The following is a 13633-nucleotide window of genomic DNA, read 5'->3' on the forward strand; positions in this document are numbered from 1 at the left end:
ACTGTAGAGCGTTTCTGAAAATCTGCAAACGCACTGCAAAACACATAGGTGTTAACCTAACCTTAGGGGACAGGCTGGCTATCCTCCCAGTACAGACAGACTGACTACGCTGGAAATAATGTGCTGTCGTGCCTAGTGCCCTAGTGCCTATGTGCTGTCGTGCCCAGTTTGAGATAGGAAAGCAGGGGGACTGACAGGACCACCAGGTATTTCTCACAATGGAAGCAATACAAAGAGAACAGGATACTTTTTAACACAAATACATGGTACAACAGGCACATGTCAGGAAAATGAAATGGTGGGGTAACATATTCTTTATGTGCCTCTAGAAGTTAATGGAATGTTTGTGATTGCATTAAAGCAGTAGTAAACCGCAAAAAAAAAAAAATCTTCTCCCTGCAAATTTATGATATAATGTGCTCCTATTAGAGCTGCACGATTAATCGTAACAGAATCGAGATCGCGATTCACTCCCCCTGACATGACACTTGCTCGATTCTTTACATAGCTGTGAGGGAGCAGCTGTCAAAAAAAAAAAAGCCTCCCGCAAAAGCCTATCAGCATTAGTCTCCCACTGAACTGTAAACACAAATGCCTACATTGTATCTTTTCTTTTCCTCTGCCGGAGGAAGGAAGTTTAACCTCTTAAAGGCTAAACCTTTTTCCTACACTTGTTGCTTACAAGTTAAATCAGTTTATTTTTCCTAGAAAAGTAGTTAGAACCTCCAAACATTTATATATTTTTTTTTTAGCAGAGACCCTGCAGAATAAAATGTTGATTGTTGTAAATTTTTATGTCACACTGTATTTGCGCAGCAGTCTTTCAAACGCAATTAATACACTTTAATGAATAATAAAAAAAAAAAAAATAAAACAAAACCGTAAAGTTATCCCAATTTTTTTTATAATGTAAAAGATGTTACACAGAGAATCGTGAGAGAATTGTGATCTTTATTCCAAGCAAAAAAATCATGATTCTCATTTTGGCCAGAATCGTGCAGCTCTAGCTCCTATGCATCCCAAAGGAGCACATTATGAAAAACCTACCTGAAAACAAAACCCTCCAGCGATTAGCTGTTACTACTTATGGGGCTTCAATCTTCACCCGGTCTTCCTTCCGGGCTTGCGGGCAGCCGCAGTTTTTTTGGCCGAGCCGCTACAGCTCTCTATGAATGGCATGTCGTCCATTGAGAGTGCACGGCGCATGCTCCAATGACATTACCGGAGCTGCTAAAGTAAATATCTCCTAAACGGTGCACATTTAGGAGGTATCTACGATGGCTACAGGTAAGCCTTATTATATTCTTATCTGTAGGTATAAATTTTAAAAAAAGCCTTTACTACCACTTTAATGTATCTCATAATTTGCTAATATAGAACAATGGCTAAACCTTGCTGATTTTATTAAGCTAACATAGTTTATAAAATGTACATTTGTTGTTTCTCTTCCCTGCTATTTTCAACGAACACTAGCATTCAATTTTCACAAATTAATAAAATATAATTTGCAGTCAATACATTGATTTATGTTCAAATATGTTTTTCGGATTTGTTTAATTGTGTATTTTTCCCTAATTTTTCAGTCAAGCACATCAGTGAGGGTTTATGTTTATATGGTAGTTCCTATAGGTGTAATCCTTAGTTAAACAATTTTCCTGTGGTTGCCACCACTGTTATGACTTGTCTTGCCAACTCTCTCAGACATCTCTTCTCTGTCTAAAATGTTACGCTGCATAAAACATGGTTGACCACAAAGTTAATGTGATTAAAATGTGAAAACTAATCAAACTGAGATAAAATATTTCCTTCAATACTTTGTTTGATGTAAGGCTCTATAGTTTGTAATGAATCTGTATACTCTGTTCATTTTAACATACCACATAAGCCCACTATTAATACATGGGACTGTGTAATCCAATTTTGTTGGTTTTAAAATATCAATGGTTTTATAGATTCTGCAAATGCATACAGATTCTTGTAGCTCCATCACTAAATAGTCATTACTTTTTGGTAACCATTAACTCATTATGCTCCTTAAATTTCTTTCAAGAGTTTATCAGTCATATTATGGTACTAAATCTTTCCTTTAGAGAGTGAGAAGCCGTTCTCTCGATGATGTGGTTTTGCTCAATGTGGACACCAACTCTTTGGAAACTCCTTTCAATGATCTCTCAGCGCTACCCACTGAAGTGGTAAGTGTTTAAATGATTTTGGTACAAAAGGCTTTGAGTAAGGGCTTATTAGCAGCATAGTTAACGTATGCTGCATTGAGGTGTTTTGGAAGCTTTATGTGTTTTTATTTCCAATGCACTACAGCACAATTTATTACTGTAAACAGACTTTCATTGGTAACCATGCTTTTGCTTATGCCCAAGTATTTTGCCCGCATTGCACAGATTACAACACTGGTAGATACAAGCCCTAAAGGCATCCCTAGACATTAGATATGTTAAAATCTGGCCTTTATGGGTATATTTGGTAATGAGTCAGGGTTTATGGGTAGTGCAAAGGAAACCTCAAACAACCATTCCTGTCGAACAAGATAAGGCAGGTCAGAAACCCTTGCACAATTGCTATTGTTTTCTCCAGAATCAAGACATGTGGCTCCCCTTCCTTCCTTGTAGCCTTGAATAAGGAACACTTGTGGAACTGCAAAGTGATTATATGGTGTGGGCACCTCTTACTACACTTTAATTTCAATGGCTGGATTTATTCAAGGAAATAAAGCAGGAGCGTGAAAGCACTGTCTAGTCAAAGCATTGTGTCCTTTAACCGTTATTTAACACAGAGACCATTTATGAACTCAGATGAGGTCATAGTAGCACATAAAAATTTGTCTCTGCAGAAGGGTTGAAATATTTACCTTTCCAGGAAGAAAATACTTTTCCAGTCTCCCTCCTGTGCCCCTCGTATGACCAGAAACACAGGCGTTTTGAAGGGTTCAAATTACAGAATTTAGTAATTATGTTTTTAGGAATACAAGGGCTTCTACATCTGCATAACACTAAAAGATGTATTTTACTGTTGGAGGATATAATGGTAAAAATGTTGTGTATAATTCTCTTAGTGGCATTTTTTTTTTTTTTTAATTGAAGGTTAACATGACATTTTCTGAGGCTCCTATACACAGGGGTGTATAAGCAGGACAACTAAAACATACAGCAGCATTTCTCGACCTTTCTTCGGTTTCTGCACCCTTTAAAAGCATGCAAAATCTCAAGGCACTCTAGTCTACAGTATAAAAAGCATAAATGTTACCGTCAATGAGAGGGGATTAACCACTAGACTTTAGTTAATCCCCTACAATGCCAGATGTTTTTTAAGCAAAGCCCAGGTTGAGCTATGACTTTTATTTATCAGCCTGTTTATGATGATTTTAATTTCCCTTTATGCAGATAATTAAGGTAACAAGTGTCTATATTTGACAGGAATGGTCCCTGGGCAGCCTGGCATCACCCCTTTTCACTCTCCTCTCCCAGCAATGACCCTCCTCCCCCATCTACTCCTAACAGTACTCCTGCCTTTTTGCTCACACATCTGGCAGCCAATTAAAGCCCTTCTTATATCTGCCGCAGTCCTGCATGCTGCTTGTCTATTGGAAATAAGGGATGATGGACAGGCCCCCTGCAGAGCACAGAAGTGTGTTGGGGAATAAATGTGCCTTGCAGGGTGGCTGGTATACAGCATAACTAGTAAATCACGCAAAAAAGAAACAAGACAGGGTATTGTTTTGCTTTTTGGGAGATTAATATGTACCATGTCTACCAAATGTACTTTTCCTATAATCTAGGCCTGTACATGAATTTTTAAATGCAGGTAAAACCAAATTATTTTTTGGATAGAGTAGGGAAGAGAGGGTGGAGAAATACCCCTATCAAGTTATTTTTTGCTGCCTGTATCCCACTACGAAAATTCACAGGGGAGTGAGGGAACTTCCCATCTTAGAGAGTAGTAACAGAAACAGGTGTCTCCATTCTGGTGGCAGCCAAAACTATTTTTTCACTCACTATATTTCTCGGTGACAATCATCACCAGGACAAATAGAGTGGCGAATGTCTCAAGCAAGGGCACAGACAAAAATAAAAAAATTACCTTGAGTCTATCACTTTCATACTCTATGGGTATCTACATTTTGGTAATTATCAACCCAAATTTGGTGGGAATATTGTATATCCAACATGAACTATGAATAGCCTTTGTACCTATGCTATTCAATGTTTTTAACATGAATAATTTTTTGTCAATAATAAAGCTTTTGTTATTTTGATAATACATGACACCGTTTTGTGTGCTATATTTTTGGACACAACCCTGTTGCCCTTATAAGTCCCACTCATGAGGGTTTCTTTTGCTTGTACTCTATGGAAGGGAGGGAGCAGAGGATGTTGGATTTCAACTAATAGAGACAGCACCAGCTCAAGGAACACTTCTTATTAAATGTAAGTGCTGTCCCTTGTGCTGATTTGTTTTTAAATTTTACCTAATCTTGGGTTTTAAGGGGCACAAGATACAGTAAATCTGAGACAACTGAGTTATACTTCCTCCAACAGGAGGATTTGGATGCTGACAAACAAAAAAAAGTCATTGGTCTGCCAGGTATGAAGATAATTTCTCTATACTTTAGTGAACTAACTTACCTGTAACAAAGTATATCCTACATACAGTAGTACAGGCCGCTGGATCCTGTAGAAATCTTCTGTGCAGGGTGCTCCCTTCTGTTCCTGCTGCTGAATTCTTAGCAATGAGTGATTTAATAGCTCCAGATCTTCTGTGAAGCCACAGTGAACAAGCTTCTAAAGGAGACCTGACCTCTCCCTCTTCCATTGGAAAAAGTTGTTTCATAATATACACTGCATGTGACACAATCTCTGAATAGGAGGGAGTCAGATGAATCACAGAATTCATTCAGAATCTCCCTCATTCAGAAACAGTGTTCTGTGCAGCATACACCAACTTCATCTTTAAGTAGTTGGTTGTGAGTAATCAAAGGTTTTTACCCGATGCCTCTGTTCCTGTTGCGAAGTACATGTCCGATCCAAAGTTGAAGGGGAATGGTCCCAGGCATTGAGTCTTTCCAGGTCATTAGCCACAAACAGTTCATGGTGGCCTGCATTGTGCCTCATAAAAGACCAGACGCCTAAAGCCTGGACCATTGTCCTCTACTGTCCTCTGTCCGGTGTAGCCACCTCTTCCCCTTTATATAGGGAAGAGTTCCCTATGATTCAGCTGGATTTTATGGGCCACCTTGCAAATATGATTGGTGATTCTGGTCATAGAGGCTCTAAACAAAGTTCTATAGCTTCCCCTGTGGAACTTTTCTCTGACCACCCTGCAGCTGTGGCAGCCTCTGAGCCTTCTGCTGCAGATGTAGTGTCTGATAGAGTCTTGCAAATCCATAATGAATGACTTTTTTCCAGAGGAGCCTCCATCAGCTGAAATAGCTCTCAGGCGAAAGGATACTATTTTGACTCTTATCAATATTATGCGAGTCAAATTAAAAATGTGCCTTTATGATTGCTGTCTCTGGCCCTAGAGGCTGTAAGCAAAGTTCTATGGCTTCCCCTGCAGAACCTTTCTCTGCAGCTGTGGCAGTCTCTTGGCCTTCCGCTGTGGATAGTAATGTCTGAAAGAGAGTCTTGCAAATCTGTAATGGATGGCTTTGTTTCCGAGGAGCCTTTGGCAGCTGAGATAGCTCTCAGGCTAAATGATACAATTTTGACCCTTATCAATGCTGTGTGCAAGTTAAACTTAAGATATAGAAGCCTGTAAACTTCTATTATTGCTGTTACCAGTCTGGGATTCCTGGGCTTTTTTTTTATTATATATGTTGGTATGTCAGACCTTATGAGAATTATCCCAGCTGATGTTGAGGGATCCAGCTAGAGTACTTATTGACCAATTAGTCATAGTGTGCTTAGAGCTTTTGTCTTCTGCCCTACATACTAATAAAATCCATCATAACTCCCAAATGAGTCTTCTGTCTGTTGACATTTATAGAGATCTCTGTGGCTGAAATGTTAGTCTGTGGAACAGCAATGTAAAAAATGCTTGTTGCACTTGCCTTTTGATGGTGTACATCTTTTTGGTGCTTCGCTGGATAATTTCATTTATCGCAAGAGAAGAAGCCCAATCCTCAAACTGGTTTCTGAAGCCAAAATCAGTTACTTTCCTTTCTCTCTTGCTTCTCAAGCCTAAGGAAACGCCCAGTACAAGCACAAACCCTGACAAGCCAAAACCTCTTCTGCATAAAGTGGACAGGTGTCTGTTTCCCTTTGGGGACACCTGGTTAGAAAGCGTCTCCGATATCTGGGTGAAAGACCTAGTGACAAAAAGGCTACAAGCTAGAGTTTTACTCCAACTCCGTCTTTCTTTTCACTCCCTTTCTCCACCTAGTTTCAAACCTACCTATATCTCCACAATTCCGTGTAGACCTCCTTTCTTCTCTCATCATAGCCTTGTCTGTTGTATCATTGGAAGAAAGGTTTGTAGGGGTTCTCCTCCCAACTTTTGTGAATGCTTTTGATTTTTTTTAAATGGCGCCATTGACATCCAGGTAAATCAGAAGTGATGTCAAGCTATCGCTTCCAGGTTACCATAGTGGAAAGCTGATCCTGGTTCTGTTTGGCTTTTGGCGGACACTCTGACTTGTCGCTCGGATCACCCAATGGGACAGGAGAGCCCAAGCATGTCGTTTAAGGGAGGGGGGGGGGGGAGATTGTAAAAGCAATTCATCAGTTAGCTCTTGGGATTGCTTTTACAAGAGAGCTGACCGACGGCTCTAAAAAGATTGTACTGTGATGGTGCCTGCAGCTGCAGACATCTTCCTGGTATAACCACCCTATTGGCGCTTTTCCACTGCATGGAACCGAACGGTTCGGCTTGCTTTTGTGCTTTTCCACTGCTGGTACCGCATGGTACGGTGTAGGAACGGTTCGGTACGGTACGGTGGCGCTTTTCCACTGCATGGAACCGAACGGTACGGCTCTCAAAAACAGTACCACCTCGATTGTGGTTCCAAGAGGTACCATACCCGGTACCATATCCCACAATCCTTTGCATGCAGTCACTACTAGCCACTGATTGGTCAGAGAATCGTTGTTATCCCACCCACTTAACTTTAGTAGTACTTTAGTGGAAAAGCAAAGCAAACCATACCGTACCGAACCGTTCCAACACCGTACCATGCGGTACCAGCAGTGGAAAAGCAAACCGGGCCAAGCAGGGCCGAGTAGAGCCGAGCCGGTACTTGCAGTGGAAAAGTGCCATATGTCCAGCAATGTATGGATACGTCGCTGGCCTGAAGGTGATGACTTCACCAGATGCATGCATGTTCTTAATGTAGCAGGATTCCCAGCCGTTTTGCTGGATATGGGGCCGCCTGGGTTACCGCTAGCAACAGCAGCGCATTTAAGCATGTTTTCTAAGTGTGAGCACTGAGACAATGACCAATCCAGTATCTTTGGGTTTTTGTATTTATTGAGAACTTGGATGGGAGAAGAGAATGAGTGGGATACGCCTTTGGCTCAACTATGCACAAATTGCTAGGGACAACTGAAAAATGCGGAGTGGCGCTGACTTGACGCTGGCTAAATACCGGTCAACTCCTGTTGATGCTGGCTTGCTGCCTGTTATCTCCAAACTGACTTTGGACTGCTTTCTTGAATAAAGAAGTCCTCTTTGTGCTCCCTTAAGCACTCCTTGCTGAGGTAGCTACTTGTACTACTGCTGCACTGCTGAACACTTCAGGGCCCACACCGGCACCCCCTTTCACTCACTTATCTTCAGGGCTTAGACTCTGGCACCCCATTTTCTAATCCTTCCTCTACTGGTTAGCTGGCTCCTGGATCTCTTTGACCTTCTGGAGTGGTCCCCTCTCCTGGGCAGACCCCTGGGCGGTTTCAAGTACTCATGACAATGTTTTTCCCCGAAACTTCTTCCCAGCAGCTCCACTCGGTCCACAGCACTCTGGATCCCTCTCTGCAGCTCAGCTCAATCTTTGTCCTCTAGCCCGACTGCCCAGGACACCTTCTCTAGCTCTGACAGAAGGAGACAGCCGTCAGCCTCCTCCTGGGACTCTGCTTCCTGCAAAGAAGCTCTGTCATGTGCTCCCCTCAGACTTATACCCCATCCCAGGATGCATTGTGGCAGGATCCGCCCACTGAGACTAATATAAGCCCTGGTGTACCATTGGTCAGGTTTCCTCCACTGCCCAACAAGTGCCCTCGTTGGATACAGTGGGGAGACTCCCCAAGCTCAACAGACACACCTGGAAGCACATGACAGCCTAACTAAATGATCAGGCCCCCCTGATAAGCAGACAGGGCCACAATATGCTCTTTCCTAGCACTTACCTAGGAGGGTGCTACATTAATAAATAAATAGAACCTTCTTTTATGCTTTATAGTTTTGAGGTTCGTTTTGTGCTGTTTGTTTATTAGTCTCTGAGTTTTTGTTTTAAAGCACATATTTGCATGTGTTTTAACTTCAGAGGAATTTAAAACCCGGTGCATAGTTGGTTGCTAGTCCCTCTTGGCTGTGTACCTTTACTTAAGACAGCTCTACATGAACACTATATGAATTTTTGGTTGTGTGTCCGGAAAAAAAAAAAAAGATTTATATATTGTACCAATTTTGTATTTGATGCTAGCAGGAATAGTTTTGACTTCCTTTTGCCAAAAATCATTTTGTTTTGCATGTTGTTTATTTTCTTCCATTCTTTAGATTTCAAAAGTGTCTGGTTTTATTAGCCATAATCTAAGTGAGCAGACTTTGTTAAAGTCATAGACTTCATTAGTCACTTTCCTTTAACCACATTATGTCCTAATAAGTTGTGTTCCAGCTGAGTTCTTTTCCTCTCATAATTAGTATCTACCTCCTTTCAGGTAAGATGCTGATTAGCAGGCTGATTCCCTTCTCCACTCGGTAAAGTCTCTTACAATCGTATATAAAACTTCTCAGGACATTTTAATTAAATACTGCAGGCAGTCGGTGACAGCAGCGTCACAAATTGTTTCAGCACCTTCTCTTCACTGCTATTCTAAATAATTGACTTTTTTTTTTTTGGAAATACAATTGTTGCCACTAAAATAATAGCGACATTTTTAAAGTGTACCTGTATTGAAATCAAGCTGATGAAAATAAGAGCAACTGTTTATAGGAAAGAAAATCGGTTCACCATAGGACTCTTTGTGAAATGTTTGCTGTGACAAACTCACTCAGGACAGGGGCTTTTGGAGGGGACTGCAAGCTAGCATCTTGCCTACTGACTATGGGCCCTGGCTTGTGAGGAACACTGCTCGTTCTGGGGTGCATGCTCGGGGGACCCTTGGAGTAATGTTACGTTTGATTCAAGTCCACATCTCCCCAAGACCCACAGACTCTGAAACTCTAGGCCTAGGATCCATGTTAAAGGCCTAGCTGCCTATTGCCAATAGACTGCTCCGCACAGTCAGACTCATGGCAGATGCTAATGTCATCAGCTGAACCTGTGTGTCTTCCACACATTGTTGTGATTATTTCACCTATTGTCTACTGTGGGGATGTGTTTACACTTATAATAATGTGTATTGTACTTCACGAGTTTGATGATGACAAGTCTGCTAGATATTTAGCTCAAGTTAATAAAATCACTGTTATCTATTAGTTGCTAGTGGTAAAGTAGAATACTGTTTGTATTGGTTTTTCCTTACATATGTTAATTATTTTTCTGTACACAGTTTCATCTGATAATGTAATCAGTCACCTGACCTGGTGGGGTATATATTCAGTGTGAGTTATTTCAATAAATGTTCCAGATTCTATACAAGCTATTCTTGGCTAGTTTTGTATGGGGGTGGCTAGAATATCTGATATCTATGTTCAAGACTGAAGGAAGCGGTATTCTGACGGTAGCACACAAGCACATTGTGGGGTCGCGATTCCGTTACATATGCTATATGTCCGGAGAAAACAGGTTATGCAATTCTTCTTTAACAGAAAGTCAAGAACTAAACACTTCACCTCCCTGTAGCTGCTCCCCTGTGCCTGATACGTTTGTGCTGCACAAAAGCAAAAGTCACATGTTTAATGGCAATCATGTAAAGACTGCCCATAGAGCCCAAATACTGTGATTTTTTGTGAAGAATCAACAACAAGTGGGACACGATCATGAAGTGGAACGAAATTTATTGGATATTTCAAAATTTGTTAACAAATAAAAAACTGAAAAATTGGGCGTGCAAAATTATTCAGCCCCTTTACTTTCAGTGCAGCAAACTCTCTCCAGAAGTTCAGTGAGGATCTCTGAATGATCCAATGTTGACCTAAATGACTAATGATGATAAATAGAATCCACCTGTGTGTAATCAAGTCTCCGTTTAAATGCACTTGCACTGTTATAGTCTCAGAGGTCCGTTTAAAGCGCAGAGAGCATCATGAAGAACAAGGAACACACCAGGCAGGTCCGAGATACTGTTGTGAAGAACTTTAAAGCCAGATTTGGATACAAAAAGATTTTCCAAGCTTTAAACATTCCAAGGAGCACTGTGCAAGCGATAATATTGAAATGGAAGGAGTATCAGACCACTGCAAATCTACGAAGACCTGGCCGTCCCTCTAAACTTTCAGCTCATATGAGGAGAAGACTGATCAGAGATGCAGCCAAGAGGCCCATGATCACTCTGGATGAACTGCAGAGATCTACAGCTGAGGTGGGAGACTCTGTCCATAGGACAACAATCAGTCGTATACTGCACAAATCTGGCCTTTATGGAAGAGTGGCAAGAAGAAAGCCATTTCTTAAAGATATCCATAAAAAGTGTTGTTTAAAGTTTGCCAAAAGCCACCTGGGGGAGACACCAAACATGTGGAAGAAGGTGCTCTGGTCAGATGAAACCAAAATCAAACTTTTTGGCAACAATGCAAAATGTTATGTTTGGCGTAAAAGCAACACAGCTCATCACCCTGAACACACCATCCCCACTGTCAAACATGGTGGTGGCAGCATCATGGTTTGGGCCTGCTTTTCTTCAGCAGGGACAGGGAAGATGGTTAAAATTGATGGGAAGATAGATGGAGCCAAATACAGGACCATTCTGGAAGAAAACCTGATGGCGTCTGCAAAAGACCTGAGACTTGGACAGAGATTTGTCTTCCAACAAGACAATGATCCAAAACATAAAGCAGAATCTACAATGGCATGGTTCACAAATAAACATATCCAGGTGTTAGAATGGCCAAGTCAAAGTCCAGACCTGAATCCAATCGAGAATCTGTGTAAAGAACTGAAAACTGCTGTTTACAAACGCTCTCCATCCAACCTCACTTAGCTCGAGCTGTTTTGCAAGGAGGAATGGGATAAAATTTCGGTCTCTCGATGTGCAAAACTGATAGAGACATACCCCAAGCGACTTACAGCTGTAATCGCAGCAAAAGGTGGCGCTACAAAGTATTAACTTAAGGGGGCTGAATAATTTTGCACGCCCAATTTTTCAGTTTTTTATTTGTTAAAAAAGTTTGAAATATCCAATAAATTTCGTTCCACTTCATGATTGTGTCCCACTTGTTGTTGATTCTTCACAAAAAATTACAGTTTTAGATCTTCATGTTTGAAGTCTGAAATGTGGCAAAAGGTCGAAAAGTTCAAGGGGGCCGAATACTTTCGCAAGGCACTGTACATAAATTAAAAAACTAAATTAATCTTATAAACCTCATGATGTGTTTAAAATAGCAGCAACTTAAAGTGTTACTAAACCCAGGACCCTGCATTCACTGTATCTGGTCTCCCACAGTACACAGAACATGGAAATACAATTATTTTAGTAAATATAAACTGCTAAATACTTTTTCTCATCAGCAGTATATAGCAGTCTTGTGACTTCTATCATAGTCTGGTTAAAGCTTGTAGGAGGAGTTTTCATTCTACTCTGACTGTCCTATTAAGCTACAGGAACCCTAACCCTCTGTCTGGACAGTGCTGATTGGCCCTGTGCTGGCACCCTCCAAAAAAAAAAAAAAACCCAAGGGCTCTGTGTTATTAAGAGATTGATTGGTGGACAGTGGAAGAAGGTGAGGATTAGAGAAGACGAGATCAAACAGCCTTTTTACACAATGCAGAGAATTAACACCTTAGGTTCCACAGTGAATATGACAAGCATGCTTTACTGCATATACAGACTGATTTTTTTCGCTGGGTAGCAACAGCACATGTTCACTTTGAAGTGGACCTGACATTTAAACATAGAAACATAGAATGTGTCGGCAGATGAGAACCATTTGGCCCATCTAGTCTGTCCAATATATCTGAATCCTATGAATAGTCCCTGGCCCTATCTTATATGAAGGATAGCCTTATGCCTATCCCATGCATGCTTAAACTCCTTCACTGTATTTGCAGCTACCACTTCTGCAGGAAGGTTATTCCATGCATCCACTACTCTCTCAGTAAAGTAATACTTCCTCATATTACTTTTAAACCTTTGCCCCTCTAATTTAAAACTGTGTCCTCTTGTGGTAGTTTTTCTTCTTTTAAATATGCTCTCCTCCTTTACCGAGTTGATTCCCTTTATGTATTTAAAAGTTTCTATCATATCCCCTCTGTCTCTTCTTTCTTCCAAGCTATACATGTTAAGGTCCTTTTAACCTTTCCTGGTAAGTTTTTTCCTGCAATCCATGTACTAGTTTAGTAGCTCTTCTCTGAACTCTCTCTAGAGTATCTATATCCTTCTGGAGATATGGCCTCCAGTACTGCGCACAATACTCCAAGTGAGGTCTCACCAGTGTTCTGTACAGCGGCATAAGCACTTCTCTCTTTCTACTGCTTATACCTCTCCCTATACATCCAAGCATTCTGTTGGCATTTCGTGCTGCTCTATTACATTGTCTTCCCACCTTTAAGTCTTCTGAAATAATTACTCCTAAATCCCTTTCCTCAGATACTGAGGTCAGGACTGTGTCAAATATTCTATATTCTGCCCTTGGGTTTTTACGCCCCAGGTGCATTATCTTGCACTTATCCACATTAAATTTCAGTTGCCAGAGTTCTCACCATTCTTATAGTTTTCCTAAATCCTTTTCCATTTGGCGTTTCCCTCCAGGAACATCAACCCTGTTACATATCTTTGTGTCAACAGCAAAAAGACAAACCTTACCATCGAGGCCTTTTGCAATATCACTTATGAAGATATTAAACAAAATTGGTCCCAGGACAGATCCCTGAGGTACCCCACTGGTAACATGACCTTGTTCTGAATGTTCTCCATTGACTACAACCCTCTGTTGTCTGTCACTCAGCCACTGCCTAATCCACTCAACAATATGGGAGTCCATGCTCAATGACTGCAGTTTATTGATAAGTCTTCTATGTGGGACAGTGTCAAAAGCCTTACTAAAATCTAGATATGCAATGTCTACTGCACCTCCACCGTCTATTATTTTAGTCACCCAGTCAAAAAAATCTATAAGATTTGTTTGACATGATCTCCCTGAAGTAAACCCATGTTGTTTTTCATCTTGCAATCCATGGGATTTAAGATGTTCCACAATCCTATCCTTTAATAGGGTTTCCATTAATTTGCCTACTATTGATTTCAGACTCACTGGTCTATAGTTGCTCGATTCCTCCCTACTACCTTTCTTGTGAATGGGCACAACATTT

At 40.9% G+C, this 13633-nt stretch overlaps 1 protein-coding gene across 4 annotated transcripts in view; it reads left to right on the forward strand.

Moving 5' to 3' along the window:
- DENND1B (DENN domain containing 1B) overlaps positions 1–13633 on the forward strand; it is a 383468-nt gene that overhangs the window by 286796 nt on the left and 83039 nt on the right. For all 4 annotated transcript variants that reach the window (XM_082265591.1, XM_082265593.1, XM_082265592.1 and 1 more), the window contains one exon: positions 2091–2192. In XM_082265591.1, the coding sequence (XP_082121717.1) occupies positions 2091–2192 (102 nt within the window). The remainder of the gene's footprint in view (positions 1–2090; positions 2193–13633) is intronic.

The sequence above is a fragment of the Pelophylax lessonae genome (assembly GCF_965119305.1).
Source record: "Pelophylax lessonae genome assembly, chromosome: 8".
Lineage (NCBI taxonomy): Eukaryota > Metazoa > Chordata > Amphibia > Anura > Ranidae > Pelophylax > Pelophylax lessonae.